At 43.9% G+C, this 20,625-nt stretch overlaps 1 protein-coding gene across 2 annotated transcripts; it reads left to right on the top strand.

Moving 5' to 3' along the window:
- The first annotated feature begins 1,178 nt into the window (after window positions 1-1,178).
- LOC135106559 (uncharacterized) lies at window positions 1,179-19,571 on the top strand. 2 transcript variants are annotated; one of them, XM_064015764.1, is made up of 21 exons: window positions 1,179-1,318; window positions 2,433-2,598; window positions 5,195-6,902; window positions 7,093-7,260; window positions 7,778-7,916; window positions 8,359-8,531; window positions 8,953-9,110; window positions 9,253-9,339; window positions 9,998-10,046; window positions 11,338-11,508; window positions 12,076-12,220; window positions 12,934-13,106; window positions 13,715-13,872; window positions 14,262-14,348; window positions 14,948-14,996; window positions 15,440-15,604; window positions 15,702-15,840; window positions 15,951-16,123; window positions 17,318-17,475; window positions 18,409-18,495; window positions 18,624-19,571. In XM_064015764.1, exons 3-21 carry the CDS (start codon window positions 6,776-6,778, stop codon window positions 18,636-18,638), a joined length of 2,421 nt encoding a protein of 806 aa, XP_063871834.1. In that variant the 5' UTR covers window positions 1,179-1,318; window positions 2,433-2,598; window positions 5,195-6,775; the 3' UTR covers window positions 18,639-19,571. The 2 variants fall into 2 exon arrangements, with proteins under 2 accessions (XP_063871834.1, XP_063871836.1); XM_064015766.1 differs by having other exon boundaries at window positions 1,180-1,318; window positions 6,170-6,902.
- The last annotated feature ends 1,054 nt before the right edge of the window (window positions 19,572-20,625 follow it).

The raw sequence follows: 20,625 nt of genomic DNA, 5'->3' as shown, positions 1-20,625 counted from the left end.
TATCCTTGAATTTTTGACTAACGCTCTGGCATCTCAGTGGGCCGTTCTTTTTATTGAATTTTTGTTGCCCTTGGCCAGTGTCTCTCCAACATAAAAAAAAAAAAAAACATTAGGCTGCTCACATAGTTTCACCTATCGTTGCTTGAAATTCACTGCCAAGCACGAGTTCATGAATTTTCTTTCCCCACACTTATTTTTGGAAATTTATTGTTAAGGTACACGAATACTGGTTCATCATGCTTCAGTGTTTTGACAAGCTGCTTCATCAAACCCAGGTTCATATGCAGTGGTGGCAAAATGATATTCTCCTTTTTCACAAGTGGTTCATTAACAAACAACATCGTGAGGCCCTTGTGTCACGGTGTCTCTTGGCGGCCATTCCATTTGGGTGTAATGTTTTTAATGTAATGTGTCCCACTTACACTGGGACACACTTGTAGTTTGCATAGCCAATGTGCAATCCATTAAGAGTGGCTACAACTTTCAACATGACGCAATTTTCTCCCAAGGTCACGGGTAGACTACTTCCACACTTCCGGTGTCCATTGACACACTAGGTGACATAATGCACTGTACAATATTAACGTTGACAAGAAAGTAGAAAATACAAGAAAAGGAACTGAAATGCAGCATCTTTTTTTTATAAAACATTGTACCTTCAGTCTACTTAGAAAATTGTCCTTTTCTAAAAAAAATGGTGAATCACAACAAAATTAGTGTGATTTTCAAGATTTTCACAAGAAAGTATCCTTAAAAATTTTATTCTTATGTCCGTTTTCTCTTTTAGTATTGTGCAGTGATTATCATCACTTCGCCCATAAAAATAATCTACATGTCTGGTCGAGGGTGCTCATCTTTGGCCATAATCTTCCTAATTTCTGCTTTGCTCCTGACATTCCCCTACTCTCAGAGATGATAATGGTGTCAGTAATAAGGATATTGTGATAATAACGAGCATCGGGCGATCAGCCAGACTAGCCAGCCGCCGGAACAGGAATGTCACTGGCTCTGTGACGCAAGACCACAGGTGCCAGGACCGTCAGGAGATGATGGATGAGACACTTGTTGGGCGCCACCACTCCCTCCAGCTGGGGTACAGAACAGGGGCGGCAGCCAGACACGTGAAGCGCCTCACAATAACACGAGTATGGCCAGCTACTGTTTCGTTAACAGGTGTTATACATCATGTGGACTGGGGACGTGGAGGAGGCGCATCTAAACCGTCTGCGCATGTCCCATGAGCGCCGCTGCGGAGCTTAGGGAGCGAGGTGAGCCGCGGCGGGAAGCAGTGGCGGCTAAGATATCCTCGGGACAACAAGTAAGGAAGGGAACACCACTTGCTCCAGTATTCCAGCCACAGATAACACTCGCTCATCCCTCTGCTCTTACCCCTCTATACTCCTCTTCACTGCACCCATAGCACTAACCATCACTCCAGACTCAATCCACTACACTCTCCTCGTTATTCCACTAAATCCTCTTTGCTACACCCACAACTAATGATCACTTCAGACTCAATCCACAACATCCCTCTTGTCACACTCACAGTTAACGATCACTCCAGACTTAATCCATCACACAATCCTCGTTACACCCACAACCAAGAGTCACTCCCTCCTCTTAGTCCTCTACTCTGTCCTTTACCTAACACGCACACAGCTCCCCAATCCCTTACATCAATTTTACTTATACATTTAACCTGAGACTCATTATCCAGTTATACTTAGTCCTCTTTTTTTCTACACTGCCGTCGTGAGCGGTATCTGTAGTGTACATTTCAGTTCCTTATTCAGAAACGCTTTGCTTCCCCACCACAACAATTTCGAGAGGCCACAGAGATGATTATCAGAGTTTTCAAGAGTGTATCTCATATTAATAACGTAGAAATCTTGTTAATCTGTCACTATAACCATAAAATCACTCTTAAAACCCCGTGCCACTTCAGCTTGAACCTTTTGAATGTAGTGTCTTCGCTGTGCTGAGGCTTATACAACACGTTCAGGTTATCAGCAACACGAGGTCCTCTGCTAATCTTTTGGTCATAGGTACTTAATTCTTTGATTGCCATGGCAGGTTGAGCATGAATTCAAAAGGCACCACTGACGGCAACGGAAGAATCAGATAGCCTCGTAATGTCCGTAATTCTAGTTTTGTTCCGTACAATTGTCTAGAGAAGATAGTAAATCCCATGCAGTCATCAGGAGTTGCGTGGTTAAGCTGTGTATGTTACAGAGGAAAAGGTGTGCGTGTGTATGTGTGTGTGTGTATTATTAATCTTTATCACCTTCTCCAAGCAAGACAGTCACTCTCCAACTCTTCATAAGCTTACCGCATTTATGTAGGCAATAAAACATCTACTCATCTATCTACCTCTACCTTCACTACCCTGAGTCTCGCTGCTGCTTGCATAATGCCTTGTTCACTTCCGCCAGACGAGACGGCACCTGTCCGGCTTGATAAATGCTGAAATGCGAGGAGCGGTCTCTCTTCCTCCCTCCCTCTCTGCCGCCCCTTCCCCCCCCCAAGGTCTACACGGGCGGCGAGATCCAAAGGCCGTGACATGAGCTCGCATCTCCAAGTCTGCCTCGGGATTTAGTGGTAAGCTGAGAGTCATGAGTGAAGTAGATATGAATTGACATACTTGTGATGGTTATTTATGTAAAGGCAGAGCGTGAACTTTACTCGTAAGTCAGAAACATTAGCGTGCGTGAGGAGTGTATTGTTTTTATGGCTTAAGTTAAATGCATGGAAAAAGGTTCATATTTTAAGCACAAACAACGTGACTAAGGGATCCTAGGCAGTGAGTGGCGACATCTCAGGGGACAGTGACGCATTTGTTCTTCATGTGTCATCCAAATCTCGACTCCCTCTTTGTGTTTTCTTTTGTTTTCCTTATTCTTTCTCCTTCTGTGTCTCTGTTTGTTTTTTTGTTTTTTTCATTTCTTTTCAGCTGTCTTTCATCGCGTCGTCTGTATGCATTCCACTTTCTATATGTTTTTTCCCGTTTCCTTGTCTCCGTTTCCTCTAAATTTCATCTCTTACTCATGGCGTGTTCTCTATATATTCCCTATACTTATTATTCGACCACGGCTCCCTCTGAGTAAGACGTGCTGGCGCCATGCAAAGCGCAGTCTGGCAGAATACAAAATGGCGCCGCGGAACCACAGGCCTACAGTATCCTGGCGCGTGTGCTGAGAAAAAGAAAGCATGGAGTATTTACGATTTTCATACCTCGAAGCGGCTTAACAGTGCCTCAGTCTTGTTCAGGGTTACAATGGTGCTCTCTCCTTCTATGCCTCTCACAAAGGCCTCGTAGGAATCGCACTTCACCGCAGCTCTAAATGTCCTGTATTCAGAAACCACAACTATTTTCAAAGGCCACAGAGATGATTAGCCGGGTTCTCAAGAGTATTTTTTACCCGTTAGTAATGTAGAAATTTTATTCAACTGTCACTAGAATCATAACAAACAGCCTGAAAACTCCATATAACTTCAACTGGAGCCTTTTAAATGTAGTGGAGGTGAGGCTTAGAGGTGTTTCAGAATATGGTTGGTCCGAGGCCTATGCTGATGTTTTACCTGCACGTGTCTTCACTGACTATGGCAAGTGAGAAAAGTCTGCATTCAATTTTGTCAGAAACCATGCGAGACTCATTCTTTTAAAATGGTAATAAAAAAATAAAAAAAATAAAAAAATCAATAAAAAAATAATAATAAGATGCAATAAGCCGTGCTCGAATTCTTGACTGCCATTGCCGCATCAGGAAAGGAAAATCATCAGTAGAAAAGTAATCAACTCCGAGGGAAACTAGGCCGTCCACGAACAGAAATAACAAAACTGTCGAAGAGAAACACAATTTGAAAGATTAAAAAAACGGATAATACCGGCCCTCACTCCATGCACCTCGCCACCACCAACTGTCTTCACTCGCATCACCGGAACCCACTTTTTCCCGCCTCTGTTTATGGGCGGCAGGTGTGGTGCAGACAGAGGGCGACTCACCACGGCAACCACCGGACAAAATTAGTTCGCTAAATTCGGTACAAAACCAAAATGTATTCCTTACCTGAGGTGGCGCTGGTCATCGTGAGCGCGCCACAGTACATGCAAGTGTGAACAAGGGAAATTACTTGCAAGTTTTACGCTCGCCTCACATGAATGAACCGCAAGCAAGTAACGTGTTAAGGTAGTTTGTAGCATCACGATGGCAACGCACCAACTCACTCACTCAGTCCACTCAAGTGCATGTCATTCACTAATCCGGTAACACAGGTGCGCTGGTCATTGTGTTGTCTTGACCTTGATCCATGTGACTTTTCTTTTCCTAAACTAAGGAAGGGAAAATATTTGACAACGCGAAGGAGATCAAAAGAAACGTAACATGGGGACTTTTCTCTATATACAAGGACTTGAGAAGCACTGAACATTACAAGATACGACAGAACAAGTGCACTGACTCATACTTTGAAAGAGGCTACTCCTTTTCTTTTTTGAGTCTTGGAGTCGTATAACGCAGCAACAGTCAAGATACTTACTGAATAGTACTGATAGAAGATGCCAATGGGGGTAAAAAAAAAAGTCTCCTAGAAGTGCATAAGTACTAAAGAAGGAAATAAGTACTAAAATATATGACACTTTTTCCTGCTAAGTGCCACATCACCAGAAGACCAGTTGTGGAATGGCGCGTTGCACAACCACCACCATCACCACCACCACCACCACCACCACCACCACACTCCTTACCACAGACTGTACTCATGTTACGCACCTGAAGCACCTCCAAGGATGCGAGATGAAAGGTGCATCAGAAGACTGACAGCAACAAAGGTCTCGATCTAAAGTGCACCTGGGCCAGATGTTGTGCGCACTTGTTTCTGATGTATACGTATACTAAAGTCGATGCAATACGTCATTTTTTGAGACACCTGGTGAAGGCCGGCCGCTTTTGTCTCATTTTTATTTATCTACTCTTTTTTTCTGCTACTGTGGGGATTACGCCGCGTACCGTTTCCACCACGGTAGCTGAAACTGGGAGCCGCCAAGAGAGAGAGAGAGAGAGAGAGAGAGCACGCAAAGAAAATATGATCTCATTTCTACTTGTCTCATCACACACACACACACACACACACACACACACACACATACACGTGGTGCATACAAGTGCATAATTTCCGTATTCTTTTCCTCTCTCAGGCCAAACATCTGAACCATCATACACCAGCACATCACTCTCCGCCTCTCCCCTGAGCTGCAGACTGGACGGTGCTTCTCTCCTCCCCTGTACGTATTCACTGGCACGCCGCCCTCTGCCCTCCCTTTCTCATGGAGCCTCACAGTCTCAAGGGTCTAGTAACTGGTCTTTATCAGTGAACAAACACAATTTCCAAAGTCAACTGTTTTCGGCTTCTTTACAAGTATACTTCAGTCAGTCACTCACTTAATAGATGAGTGAATACGACTAAAAATAAAAAGCAAAGTTGGAGGACGAGTACTGCCGCTGTTGCGGGTTCAGAGCAGATGTTCGTGCACAATAAATCAGTCAGGTTTGTACACAGGCGCCTCACAACAGCAGTGCTAGATCTGTTAGTGAGTTATACGATAAAGCCATGTTCCTGAGAGCTGCACAAACCCTGACTGACTCGTCGCTGCCAGCGGAGACATGTGTTTGGTGATGTGCGAGGCCAAGTGACAAAAATGGTAGCAAGCAATGTCCTGTGGGGTGAGTGTGGCACTGTTGGCGAAGCGCTAGTGCTGCGTGGAACGTAAGGGTGACATATGTGCGTGCATACTAAACATTACACAAGAAGGTAATGTAGCAAAAGAAATACTTTTGATAAAATGAGAATACACGTTCTGAAGTGATAATGGACAAGGTCTTTCTGCTACTTTTTTTCTTACGCAAAAGAGCCGACAGAAGGAGCGAAATGAAGAGAGGAAGAAAAAATAAACGCAAAGTGAAACAACAGAAAAATTTTCAAAATGGAGGCCAAGTTAGTTCCTGAGAGAGTTGTTAAATACGGAGGATTAAGAAACACTTCTATGGCAATGGCGAACAGGTCTTCTCCTCTACTTTTCCTTCACGATCCTTGATATGAGCAGGCAGGACGCGGGGAACCAGGTGACAGACAGTGGAAGAACAATACATTTAACACGACGTATATTTTGCAGAATCCAATCCCCCCAACCAAACCAAGAGGAAGCGGAATCCCTCTTGACCAACAACACTGTGGGGCGCCTTGAGAACGTGTGGCAGCGGGGAGGACGTGCTGCTACTCATGGCCGTGTGGACCAGACGATGAGGATGTGAGACAGAGGGAGGAATGGAAGAGGATATGGCGCTCATCAGGCGGCGTCCCGAATACGCTGATTGACACCAAAGATAGAGAAGAGTAATACTAACACGTTTTCTTTTTAGTGACAACGAATACAAGGCAAGATATAGAAAGAAAACAAGCCGGGCAGTTTGCATCGTTTTTGTCGCCACATTTACTGAGTTACCGAGTCGCCCTTCAGTTTCACGATGGAGGAGTGAAGCTAACATATCTTTTCCTCAGTTGCAGAACGAACACAGCCGCGATGGGCAGGCTCAAGAAAAGGAGAGGCGCACCAAGCATCATTGTTTATGTTCCTCTCCCTTCCCCAATCCCGCACTGGGAGTAATGGGCGACTTACTTCCCTCGTTAGGTGTAGCTTAACGAAAGATAATGTGGACTTTGGATGGTTTTTGTAGTGTGTAGGACATTTGTGTGTAGGATGTAGTGTTAAGTTACCCTCATGACACACCTCCCTCACTACTACCACTATTACACACACACACACACACACACACACACACATACCTTGCTGACATCGTTCCATTCACCCGCAGGACCCTTCAAGTGGGGCTACACTGAAGAAAATGGTGAGTATACCTGTGCCCTTTATACCTTGAAGTACACTGCACACGTCGCCTCACTCACTCACTCCATGCCTGACCCACTACTGCCCTTGCTAATACTTGGATGGTCTTGCGTGGATGATGATGGCATTGGTGTGAAATCATGACCCGTAATTCTCTCTGCTTTCCCTCCCCTTGCACCAACGCCCTCCAGGACCCGCCATCTGGCCTGAAAAGTTCCCCATGTGTGGCGGCAAGCGGCAGTCCCCCGTGGCGCTGGTGTCCAAGGATGCATTGGGAACCAACCCCTGGATTCCTTTCAAGTTCGAGAATTACAGAGAGACTCCCACCACCCAAATACTCATCAATAACGGACACACGGGTGAGTTGCGGCCGCGCGAGACATCCACTTAACACTTATATGAGGTTACTAAATCAGTTTCTTCATTCATCTGGTTGTGTGAACGATAAGAATGTAAGAAAAGGTAACACTTAAGGGAAAAGCTAAATCAGTTTTTTCATTCATGTAATTGTTTGAATGATAAGGATGTAATATTAACTCAGGGATATATACAGCAACAAACGAGAATTTAAAAGCATATAATGTAACAAAAACACATTATCTTTGTTACGTGAGAAGTTGAACGTTTAGGCACTTGACGCACACGGCTGAGCAGCATCACTGAGTCACTTGAGGTCCTACATATAATCACGTGTTCCGTTAGAAAGAGTACAGGGAAAGATGCGGCGCCGTGTTCTCAACGAATACATGACACACAGGAAGCACAAAAGACAATCAAGCACTTTACACTTCCCCAGACGACTAATTATCACGCACCGCTCAGGAGGACTTGAGAAAACAGTATATTAATTAATGTGTGTCCGCCCTTCCTCCCCAGCCATGGTGATGGTCGAGCAGGAGAAGCCGCCGGTACTGCGTGGTGGAGACCTGGAGGGTCCATACAATTTCTTGCAGTACCACTTCCACTGGGGCAAGGATTCGTCGGAAGGATCTGAGCACACCATCGATGGCAGGGTGTAAGCTCTCTCTCTCTCTCTCACACACACACATTGATTCCTCTCTTTTCCATCTACTTTTCACACGCCGTCTTAGTCTACACTCACCCAGTGTTACACTCCCTCACTAACTTCAAGAACACGCTGTTAGTAATTACCTCCACAACGGAATCACGTATTGCACTTTTTTGTCGGAGTCAGTGGTGATGGTTTCTTGTCTCGCATTCTCGAAGGCTTTATGCTTTCATTAGAACTATTTTCAAAGGTCTTGTATGCGTGTTTGTGTGTGTGCATTTTTCTCTCCGTCCCTTTCTTTCTTGTTAAATTATCACTGGAATCATTGACTGCCCCCTGAAAACTCCAGTAACCTCCACTAGAGGCTGTTACAAGTGTTCGAAACGCGGCGCCAGAACGTTTAAGGCGGCGGCCATGGATGACAAACTGACACCACCCCGTCACTTAGATTCCCGGCTGAGCTTCACCTGGTGCACTACAAGGCGAGCTACGGCAGCGTGACCGAGGCTGTCAATCACGAGGACGGCATCGCGGTGCTGGGAATCATGCTGGAGTTGACTAACCAAGACAACCCGTTCCTGAATCCCATCTTCGACAACCTTGAGAAGATTGTCAAGGCCGGTGAGTGTCAAGAGCGTTGACCGGAACAAGCGCCGCTGTAAATTGCACACATGAAGATTCTTCTGAGAAAATTTCACCCAAATAACTCCTCCCATAACTTAACCGGAGCTAATCTAACCTAACTTAACCTAACCTAACCTACCTTAACCTAACCAAACCTAAGCTAACTTAACCTTACCTAACTTGACCTAAACTAACCTTACCTAACGAACTAACCTAAGCTAACCTAACTTGACCTAACTTAACTTAACCAAACCTAACCAAACCTAACATAATTCATCAGACATTATTAATTTAGTTGAAATTGTACGGGTGAAATGTTGGTGTAAGCTAATCTGAGGTGGACTTCAATGCTGTGTGTATGATTCGCCAAGCCGCAGCCACCCCCGACTGGCCTGACTCTTCAATATATGACCCGCAGATACTGAAGTTCACATTTCACCCTTCGCGCTCGACCGCCTCCTGCCAAAAAATGTTCACGATTTCTTCCGGTACGAAGGCTCCCTCACCACCCCGACCTGCAATGAGATCGTAATATGGACCGTCTTCAAGGACACCATCAAGATATCCCACAAACAGGTGACGTCCTTACCCCGCCCTGCCTGACCACCACGTTACATTATGGACGCTGTACTTCTCTTTTTCTACACCCTTAACCCCTTGACGTTCCTTACATAATGTGCCTATTTATTCCCTCACGTGTTCTGTGTCTCATTCACAGCTGGCGAAGTTCAGGATTCTAATGGACGAGGAAGGGAACAGATTGATCGAAAATTTCCGTCCCGTCCAACCACTCAACGGCCGCGAAGTGAGTCCCCGCGCCCACAACCACATGCACACGCACATTCACACCCACACCCACACCTACACCTCACGCCCACACTCACAGACATAATCACACTCAAACGGGGCCCTCTCTGTGTGGTCACTGCCCCTACCAAGAAATTTCCTCATAGATCAAGACAGATGTTCCATACAGGCAATCCCATCTCTCTATTACCATTCAAACTCGGCAAATCCCATCCAGCCAGCTTCAGTTACCCCTTCCCAGCCTCAACTAATCACTTCCAGTCTCATTTATACCTTTCTACCCTCATCTAACGCTTCCTAACCTCATCCTGATAATTCCAACCACATCTAGCCCTTCTCAACCTCTTTCCTGTTTCTTCCAATCTTTCTTATTCCTTCCAAGCCCCCTCCTAGCCTCACCTCGCCTGTCCTAACATCATCAGTCCTTACCAACCTTAACCTAGTCCTACCAAAACTCCTCCTACCCTTACTTAATTCCTCCAATACCATCAAGTTCTTCCCAGCCTCATTTAGTCCTTCCTAGTCTGACACAACCCTCGTCCACCCTCGCCCTGCCTCACTCAGCCCACACTCATGCTTTGCTACTGTTGTCTTCATCTTTAGCAGCTAAGAGATATTATTCAGAACTCCCTGCTAATGGCGCCTTTCATCCCCAGGTGTATATGGGCCGCCTCACTCCATACTGGAGCTACGTCCCTCCTTTCGGTAAGTGATTTGAAGCATCAGACAATGACCCGTGTTCTGAAACGCTTTGCTCTCTCATCGCGATTAGTTCCAAGGGTCATAGAGATGATCAGCCGTGTTTTCGAGTGTTTCTTCTGTTAACAATGTATGAATTTTATTAACTTGTGAATCGAACCATAAAAACATCTTTAAAAACCAGTTTAGCTTCAACTAGAGGTTTTTTTTTTAATGTACGTAATGGAGGTGCTGTGCAGAAGTGTTTCATAATGTGGTTCAATAGCGCGAGAGTTTGGTGTTTGTTCCATTGAGGATAGATAACGTGACAGGCGCTCATTACCCCCTGTGTTCCGTGCAGTGCGGAAACCAATGATTAATGGCTTGTGTTCTATCCAAGAGTCATGCACCTGTGTAACTTACATGCTATGATAATGGAGGGCGAGGCAGATAGGTCACTGGCAGCTCTTGAACACGATGAGGTGGATGACTGGTGAGATCTGACACGACACCATTGATGATTGATGTCTTCGATATGATAAAAAATGGTTGATAACTTTGGGACACGATAAGATAGATTGGGACACGATAAGATAGCACTGATGATTGATGTCTTGGATATGATTAAAAAAAATAATTGATAATTTCTGGGACACGATAAGATAACTGAGGGGTAACATATGGACACGATGAAAAACCTGAATGGTAACTTTTAAATACGATAAGATAAACTGGTCATTTTTGGACACTGTAAGGTAGCTGATTGGTGGGTTTGGGATACAAGACGATAGATGAGTGGTGGGAGTTAAGCAGGGTAAGATAGCTGAGTGGTAACTTTTGGACACGATAAGACAAGACAAGGATAAGATAAGATAAGGACAAGATAAGACTCGCAAGCTTCAGGACACGCAAAGACTGGCTATTGATGAAAAAAAGAAAATATCCTGATGATACAAAGACTTTCACAAATTCCTCTTTTAGTATTACAAAGAGTACAGAATCTATAACGAAATGTTGAAACAAATAAATGTTATTACAAATTACTAATAAGTATAGTGAAAACCAGCACCTCCTCTCCCAATGCCAATAGTCAGTTTGCACCAGCTGTTACTCTCCCGGCGCCAATATATGTGTGAGGCAGTTAAGGATCGTTAAACACTGATGAATGCGAGAGATGATCAGATTCAAGTGACGATATCAATTTGGCGGCCAATTACGAGCCTACATACCTAACGCCCTGGGAAACGTGTTGCTTAATTAAAACAGGTAATCACGCTTTGTTTCCAAGTCACCAGGTGTTGCTTCTTCGTCCCTACAGACCCACCGAACTGGCCAAAGTCCTTCCCCATTTGTGGCTCTGACGTGCGTCAATCTCCGGTCGCCCTTGTCGCCGCAGACGCTGTTGGGGAGTTCCCGAGGCTGACACTTGGCTTCAAGAACTACGGTGTTCCACCTGCGAGCATGATCCTCTTCAACAACGGACATACTGGTGTGTGATGCTCCACCTCCGCCTCCACCTTCTCCTCATTCTTTTCTTCTTCTACTTAATGTTATTACTATTCTTCTGATTCTTCTAGTTCTTCAACTTCATCATCTTCCTGCATGCTGATTTCCTTTCCTCTCTCCAATGCATCATTTTATCCTTTACTTAGTCCCTATTTGAGGTTATATTCGAATTATTCATCCTCAACGCCTACTTCCTCCGTCTCTCGTGATAAGCTCTTGGAGAAACTACACGAGTCTTTATGTGAAGTGACTGCTAATTATTTCCCATTTCTTGCATTCTCTTGTTAGATTTTTTTTTTCTCTCGATGATTATTATTACTATTATTATTTTCTTTTTTTAATATTTAGGTGGCAGTCGTGCATTATTAGCTTTTTTTTCTGATATTAATAATTTTCCTGATTTCTTTAGCAAAATAAAACAAATGAGTGAAATCCAGAACGTTACCTTAGCACTACTACTACTACTACTACTACTACTACTACTACTACTACTACTACTACTACTGCTACTACTACTACTGTGACCGCTATCTGACCCCTTTCATTACAGCACAAGCCAACCCAATCTTCGCCCCTGGAAAGGAGGCGACGATCCAAGGCGGTGACCTGGATGGGAAATACCAGATCCTGCAATTCCACTTCCACTGGGGCGCCACCGATGCCTTGGGGTCAGAACACACCATCGAAGGCAAGAGGTACAGGCTTGGTCAGCAGTCAAGTAGCAAGGCTCTCTTTTCTCTCTCTCAAGGATCATCGAAAAGCGGAGGACAAGAGTCTTGAAACCTCCCCCTTTAAAAGAATTCTATTCTGTCCACCTCCGTGATGCGAGAGTTAACCAGTATTCTCAATCTCTACCTCTTGTTCTGTCCACCTACCTAATGCAAGAGTTAACCAGTATTCTCAATCTCTACCTCTTGTTTTGTCCACCTACCTAATGCAAGAGTTAACCAGTATTCTCAGTCTCTCTCATTCATATTCTATCCACATCCCTAATGCAAAAAATAACCAGTATTCTCATGCTTTCATGGAACCCTCTGCCAGTTTCTGTTTCCCTTTATCTTTGACCTGAACTATTTCAGAGGGAAGGTTTCAAGACACTTCTCATAATTTTGACTAATCCTAGGCCAGAGCCACTCTTACATAAGAAAACTCTTCCTGCACTCACTTCCACGGTGCTTTGTGCTTTCCTTCAGTACTAAGTCCACTGATCTGCTTGAGAGTCCTTGCAGAGCCTGACAATTGATATTTTCAGCTGATCACAGGAGTGGAGATTCAGAAAAAAAAAAAAATAACCACACAGAAGGAGAGTGCGAACTTGCGAACCGCCCAACTTTCTAACCACTGTTACACGCCCCCCTCACCCCACCAGACACTGAAGACCCTCATAATCCACATCCTATCCCCGCAGATTCCCTCTCGAGATACACATTGTCCACTGGAAGACAAGCTACGGCTCTGTGACCGAGGCTCTGAACTTTGGCGATGGCATAGCCGTGTTGGGCATCATGGCGGAGGTCACCAAGGAGGACAACCCCAAACTGCAACCCATTATTGAAGCACTGGCCAAAATACACGAACCTGGTGAGTCTGGCTGGAGGAGGAGGAGGAGGAGGAGGAGGAGGAGGAGGAGGAGGAGGAAGAGGAGGAGGAGGAGGAGGAGGAAGAGGAGGAGGAGGAGGAGTAGGAGGAGGAGGAGCGTAGCAGGTATCAGCCCTATTAGCAAATCAAGTAAGTTTTTTTTCTTCTTATCTCTCTCTCTCTCTCTCTCTCTCTCTCTCTCTCTCTCTCTCTCTCTCTCTCTCTCTCTCTCTCTCTCTCTCTCTCTCTATCTATCTATCTATCTATCTATCTATATATATATATATATATATATATATATATATATATATATATATATATATATATATATATATATATATATATGAGAGTCTGACAAGAATAAGATGAAACAGAGGAAGAGGAAAATGAGATGATGCTAGTGATGATAATGAAAGTAATTGGAGTTGAACAGGAACGAGTAATAAAGAAAACGAGAAGACGAAGGCAATGATAAAAACAGATAAATAAGAGACGCAGTGGTGACGGAATGACGATAAGAACGTAAATTTATATCAGCTTTGCATCACTTCGTTCTCTTGTAACCTCAGTAACCCAATCTAACCTGACCTGACCCTCGTTGTGACCCGCAGATGAGGAGACAGAGCTGCATTCCTTCGTCTTTAGCAGCCTGCTCCCTAAAGACACCGACAACTTCTTCCGGTACGAAGGTTCCCTCACCACCCCGACCTGTAATGAAATCGTCATCTGGACAGTCTTCAGAAACAGCATCCCTATATCTTCCAAACAGGTGAGGCAGACACGAACGTCCAAACAGAGACACAAGCTCATCTGTCAGTTCCAAAGAGCCTCCGCGTTTCCAAACAGGCGAGACAGACACAAACTCTTCTCTGTAAACCCCAAACGGTGACACAAACTCTTCTCTGTAAATTCCAAAGTGACACGAACTCTTCTCTAAACAAACTTAAATCTTGTACGCCTTATTCTGCTTTACAATGATAATGATGTAATATAACTTGAGCCACTTAAAAACATTCCTTAATTTCCAAACCCACAGAAAAAAAAAATGATGAAAAAATTCCTAAAAAATTGTAAATGACTAAGGGAAAAATTGTCTGGCATTGAAAGAATTAATTTGCTTTACTGTACGTTCCCTTACTCTCCTTCACCTCCACGTAGCTGGCAGAGTTCCGCAAGCTGAGGGATGACGGTGGAATGATCCTACAGAACAACTTCCGCCAGCCGCTACCACTCAACGGGCGTGAGGTAAGCTAGTTAGGTAGGGCAGTTGCGGGTAGTTAAAAGGTAGCGAAGGCGATACCACCTCACCCACTCGTTATATCTGCGTCTACCCCAACCAAATGTTCCCTAACTTGTCCTTACCTACCCAATAAGATAATGTAGTTTAAATTAAGTTAGAGGGAGTTAAGTTGGGTGAAGGCGACACTTCCTTACCTCCTCCAACCTGTTATATTTGTGTCTAACTTACTACTACCACTACTACTACTACTACTACTACTACTACTACTACTGACGCACATTCATCAAAGGAAGCATAAAATATCACTAATCATATCAGTTCTCTCTCTCTCTCTCTCTCTCTCTCTCTCTCTCTCTCTCTCTCTCTCTCTCTCTCTCTCTCTCTCTCTGAAACTACCTCTAAATTTCTCCATCTCTACCTTCACCACTTCTCCCATCTCACTCTCTTCACCTCTACCTTTCTTTCTCTTTAATTACTTCCACCTCTCCCTACCTTTAGTTCTCCACATCTCCCGCTCTCTACCTCTAACTCCTCTTGTCTCTAACTAAATACGTCTAACATCCTACGCCTCTAGCTACCTGTAACTGTACCTTTCTCTCTGCAGGTCTTCATTGCCAGCCGTACAACTCACTGGTCCTACATCGGAGATACTGGTAAATATATCTAAATGCATTCCTGGTATTTATGATATGAATATTTGGGGTATTGTGTATATCATGTGCATTTCTACTTGTCCAGTCTCTCTCTCTCTCTCTCTCTCTCTCTCTCTCTCTCTCTCTCTCTCTCTCTCTCTCTCTCTCTCTCTCTCTCTCTCTCTGTTCCTATCAATCTACCAAATCTGAATCCGCTTTCTTCTTGGCTCTTGCTTAGCTCGCACAATAACACCAGCTCTGCGTATCTCGGCCCACACAATAACACTAGGTTGCGTTACTCGGCCCACACAATAACACTAGCTCTGTGTAACTCGACCCACACAATAACACTAGCACTGCGTTACTCGGCCCACACAATAACACTAGCTCTGTGTAACTCGACCCACACAATAACACTAGCGCTGCGTTACTCGGCCCACACAATAACATCTCGTTCCTCGCAGCGCCGAAGCACTGGCCAGTCATCTTCCCTCAATGTGGAGGTAAAAAACAGTCCCCCGTGGCTTTGGTGACGAACACTGCAGTCACTGTCGCCATGAAGCCTTTCGTCTTGACCAACTACGATAAGGCGCCCGCCAAGATGACCGCCTTGAACAACGGACACACAGGTAAGGTCAGGTGAGGTCAAGTCAAGGTCAGTTGAGTATAGTGTCTTTAAAATTGTTCTTAAAACGCCACCTTTTCTCCTCGCCTGTTCCTGCGCAGCGCAATTCATGGTGGAGTCTGACCACTTGCCGGCGGTGAATGGTGGAGGCCTGGACGGCGGCTACACCTTCCTGCAGTTCCATTTCCACTGGGGTGCGAACGACACACTGGGCTTCGAGCACACCATCGACGACAAGAGGTACACACACACACACACACACACACATGGGAAACTCGTCAGTACAGACATACACAAGGAGAGAGAGTGCACTAAACAGACAGAGATCAAGGCATATCACTCCCAAACAGGTTCCCCGCTGAGCTTCACGTGGTGCACTTCAAGACGATCTACGGGAGCGTGTCCGAGGCCGTCAACTTCGAGGACGGCATCACTGTCCTGGGGGCCATGCTCGAGGTCTCAGACACCGACAACCCCAAGCTGCAACCCACCATCGACGCCCTTTCTAAGATACGCGAAGCAGGTGAGTCTACGTGTGACATAGGGAGTGTTTTAAAGGAGTATCTGACTCAAAGCCAAGTGTGCTGAGTCATTAGGGAGCTTCCAAAGATTAGATATACTCATGGATAAGAATGATAGGTGGAAGTAGGTAGGTATATTTTATGCAGGGACTGCCATGGAAGGCCTGATGACCTCTTGCACCTTCACTTATCTTCTTATGATCATATGTTGTTGTGTTCTCTTTGCTTGCCACTTCATGATGAGTTGTCTTATTTTTCTCCTTTTTTATGTGTGAAAGAAACCAGCCAAAGAAAATAAAAGCGGGAAGGAGGGAAAATCAGCTAATATACAAATAAATATATAAACAAACAGGAAAAGACCCCCAAAAACGAGGGCCACTGATTCCTGAGATGTCTTGAAACATAAGAGTACCTCTAGAGCCAAATATGATTTTGGGGAAGCTTTCCTCACTCAAAATAATCTCTGACGTCTTATATGGATGGCGTTTTCATTGGTAATACTCCTGTCCTTTTCCAAACCTAAGCCAAGCCAACCCTGATATGACGAGGATCGGTGACAGTATAAGTTTGCATCGAGATGTTTCAAGTCTCAGTCATAACTGATCACAAACACAAGCTAAGATCACCCCATACATACGAATATATATATATATATATATATATATATATATATATATATATATATATATATATATATATATATATATATATATATATATATATATATATATATATATATATATATATATATATATATATATATATATATATATATATATATATATATATATATATATATATATATATATATTCAGTTTCTTGCGTCTCTGTCCGTGCATGAGACTCATGTATATATGAACGCAGAGAAAATGAGTGACTAAGCCACTGACCCGCCGCAACAGCGACTCCAAGGACCACATTCTGAAACACTTCTGCGCCGCACTTCCACAGCTTTAAAAAGGCTGTAGATAACACTGAGCGGGTTTTTAAGGGTATTTTTACGGTTTTTGTGACAAGTTAACAACATTTTTACATTATTAAAAGGAGAAACACTCTCGAGAACCCGGCTAATAATTTTTTGTGGCCTTTGAAAATAGTCGCGGTGAGAGAGCAGAGCATTTCTGAATACGGGTCTAAAGAGCGCTGAAGATGGCCAAAGGTATGAAACTAACTGATTATCATTTTCTTATGTGCAGAAACTGAAGTCGAAATCACGCCTTTCGCCCTTGGAAATATACTGCCGTCCAACCTGAAAGACTTCTTCCGCTACAATGGTTCCCTCACCACCCCGACATGCAATGAAATCGTCATCTGGACCGTCTTCAAGCAGCCCATCCCGATATCCAGAAAACAGGTGCAGTCACGCGTGGAAGTCAGTCTGCATCCCACACTAACTTCCACTGTGCTTATCGCCTTCCCTCAGTCCTAACTCCTTTGATCTTGTGACAGTCTCCTTACAAAAAGCTGACAACTAATTGACATAAGAATCAAAACACTTAGGAATCAGAACACATAAGAATCAAAACACTTAGGAATCAGAAAACGAAAGAATCAAAATATTTAGGAATCAGAAGACGCAAGAATCAAAATATTTAGGAATCAGAACACATAAGAATCAAAACACTTAGGAATCAGAACACAGAAGAATCAAAACACTTAGGAATCAGAAGACGTAAGAATCAAAACACTTAGGAATCAGAAGACGTAAGAATCAAAACACGTAGGAATCAGAACACACAAGAATCAAAACACGTAGGAATCAGAACACATAAGAATCAAAACACTTAGGAATCAGAAGACGTAAGAATCAAAACACTTAGGAATAAGAACACAGAAGAATCAAAACACTTAGGAATCAGAACACACAAGAATCAAAACACGTAGGAATCAGAACACACAAGAATCAAAACACTTAGGAATCAGAACACACAAGAATCAAAACACGTAGGAATCAGAACACACAAGAATCAAAACACTTAAGAATCCGAAGACGTAAGAATCAAAACACGTAGGAATCAGAAGACGTAAGAATCAATATTTAGGAATCCAGAGACGCAAGAACCAGGAGACTTAAAAGTGAGGACCAACTACCAGCAGATCTGAAGAATTAAAACAGAAGGATAACGTTTAACACAGCTTAGAGCATATCATTCTCTTTATCCCCACGACACAATTCCCTCACCTAGTAAAAATTACCCTAACCCTAAAATACCTAAGCAAAAACACGTCCTTGAGTGTTTGAGGACGTGTCTGGATGGTGTCTGAATGCGTGTTGTGTCCCTGGCAGCTCGCGGAATTCCGGAAGCTGGAGGACGACTCTGGGCTCCCGCTGGTGGACAACTTCCGTCCCCTGCAGAACCTCAATGGTCGGAAGGTAAGGCGGACACAGGGCCTGGATGCGGGGAAGAGAAGGTGTTGTTAGTGAATGCAATAAGGAAGGTAGTGAAGCAGTTAGTAATATGGGTCTTTGACTAAACCATATACTCTTCCGTTTTCTCCCAGATACAAATGAGCTAGACTGACGGTAAATGTGGCGGTGGCGGCAGCTAGGAAGAGATGGGAAAGAGTCCCTCCCTCCACCCGTGGCTGCCCTCGCCTCCCCTCGCCCCTGCACAACCTGAAGCACTGCATGGAGAGGACTGCTGCTGCAACTACTGCCATGACCCTGTCTGCGCCCACACACACACACACACACACACAAACACATTTCTACGTCTCATCACCATTACGAATGGGTAGGCAATCATCTCCCCTTTCCCTCCTATTTCCCTTCCGGACATCTCCCTCCCCCTCCCTTGTTTCACTCTGGACATTCTCCCCCTCGTGGATATTTTTCCCTCAAAAAATTCTCCCGCAAACTGACAAAAACCATCAATGGAACCTCTAACCTAACCTAATGTAACCAAAACAAAGGTATCGATCAGTTTGGGCAGCATAAGACACTGATAACACAACTCACATGACCACAGGGAAATAATCTATGAGAAATGTCAAGAAAGGAATGTGTCGACGGAGGGAGCTTGCCACGGGGGAGAATATGACAGCATTCACAGTAACTTGAACCCTTCCCTCGACCTCCCCGTCCCTCCCAGACACATCCCATCCGTGAGGTCCAGCACTGTCAATGTTCAGAAGAAGCAAAACAACTCACTTAACACAAGTGATAACAATAACAGCACTTCTCTTGTACAATGGTATGGCGGAAGAGAAATAAGACACACCAACACACACACACACACACACACACACACACACACATGCAGGTGACACAAGTGGTTTCAAATTTAACTGTGTGCATCTGTTACCTTCTAATTAATCTGCATGAAACACGGACATAACAAGTCATACCTCCGCCTGACTACCTAACTGCCAAACTGCCCCACCTGTGTGTCTCCATCACCTCACCTGCTTCTTCTTTTCTTACCTGTGAATAAAGCCTGACGTGTTTTAGCAGCATTGTATCATTGATCCTCGCAATGTGTACTTAGTTATCAGTACGAGCTGAGTAAAAAAAGTACGCAAATAGGAGAAATTGGGAGGAAACGAGAAAATGAGAGGAAAAGTAAAAAATAAATAAATAAATGAATAAAAGTAAAAGAAAATAAAGGTAAAATAAAAATAAAAGAACAGAAAGACAAAGAAGGAAAGAAGGAAAAAGAAAGGAAGGATGGATAGAAGGAAGGAAGGAAGGAAGGAAGGAAGGAAGGAAGGAAGGATGGATGGACGGATGATACAACGGAAGGAAAGAAGGATGGAAGGAAGGATAGAAGGAAAGATGGAAGGACGGAAGGAAGGACGGAAGTAAGGAAGTAAGGAAGGAAGAAAAGAAGGAAGGAAGGATGAATTGATTGACTGATGGATTAACAGAAGAAAGGAAAATGGAAAAAAAAAAAAACTGCTAATACATTCCACTGCATCGTTCATTGTAGAGAAGGAAGAAGAAAACAGAAAACAAGTGATCATGTTCAATAAAATGTACAAAATGTTTCACTGCGACTATAGGTTCTGTGACATTACTTCCAGGGGACAACTAAAACTGGTCTAGGAAACTAAGCACAAATTCAGAATGTGAGATGTTTGGATATGTACAGCACAGTAGCTCTCAGAAGTAAGCCATATTGGTCTAAAGAGTTAAGATACACAGCTGAACTTTGTAGCATTATTTCTTTGGGGCAACTATATAACTCTAATGCGCTGGAGTAGATAGGAGAGGAAACTAGCGGTGGCGTATGTGTGTGTGTGTGTGTTAGGCATGGTCGACCTCGCCTTCGTCATATAGTGGACCATTCAAAAGGCTTAGTTACAGTCAAGCAATGAGGGCCTTCAAGAGTCTTTTTTATGGTTCTAGTAACAGATTAACAAGATTTCTACATTATCAAAAGAATGAACAGTCTTGGGGACCCGACTAAACATCTCTGCGGCCTTTGAAAATAGTCGTGGTGAGAAAGCAAAGCATTTCTAAATACAAGCCAGTGTACAGCCATGTTGAGCTTCATCGTTCACA

This window comes from Scylla paramamosain, chromosome 13 (assembly GCF_035594125.1).
Source record: "Scylla paramamosain isolate STU-SP2022 chromosome 13, ASM3559412v1, whole genome shotgun sequence".
NCBI lineage: Eukaryota > Metazoa > Arthropoda > Malacostraca > Decapoda > Portunidae > Scylla > Scylla paramamosain.
This window is presented reverse-complemented; position numbering and strand designations above follow the sequence as displayed.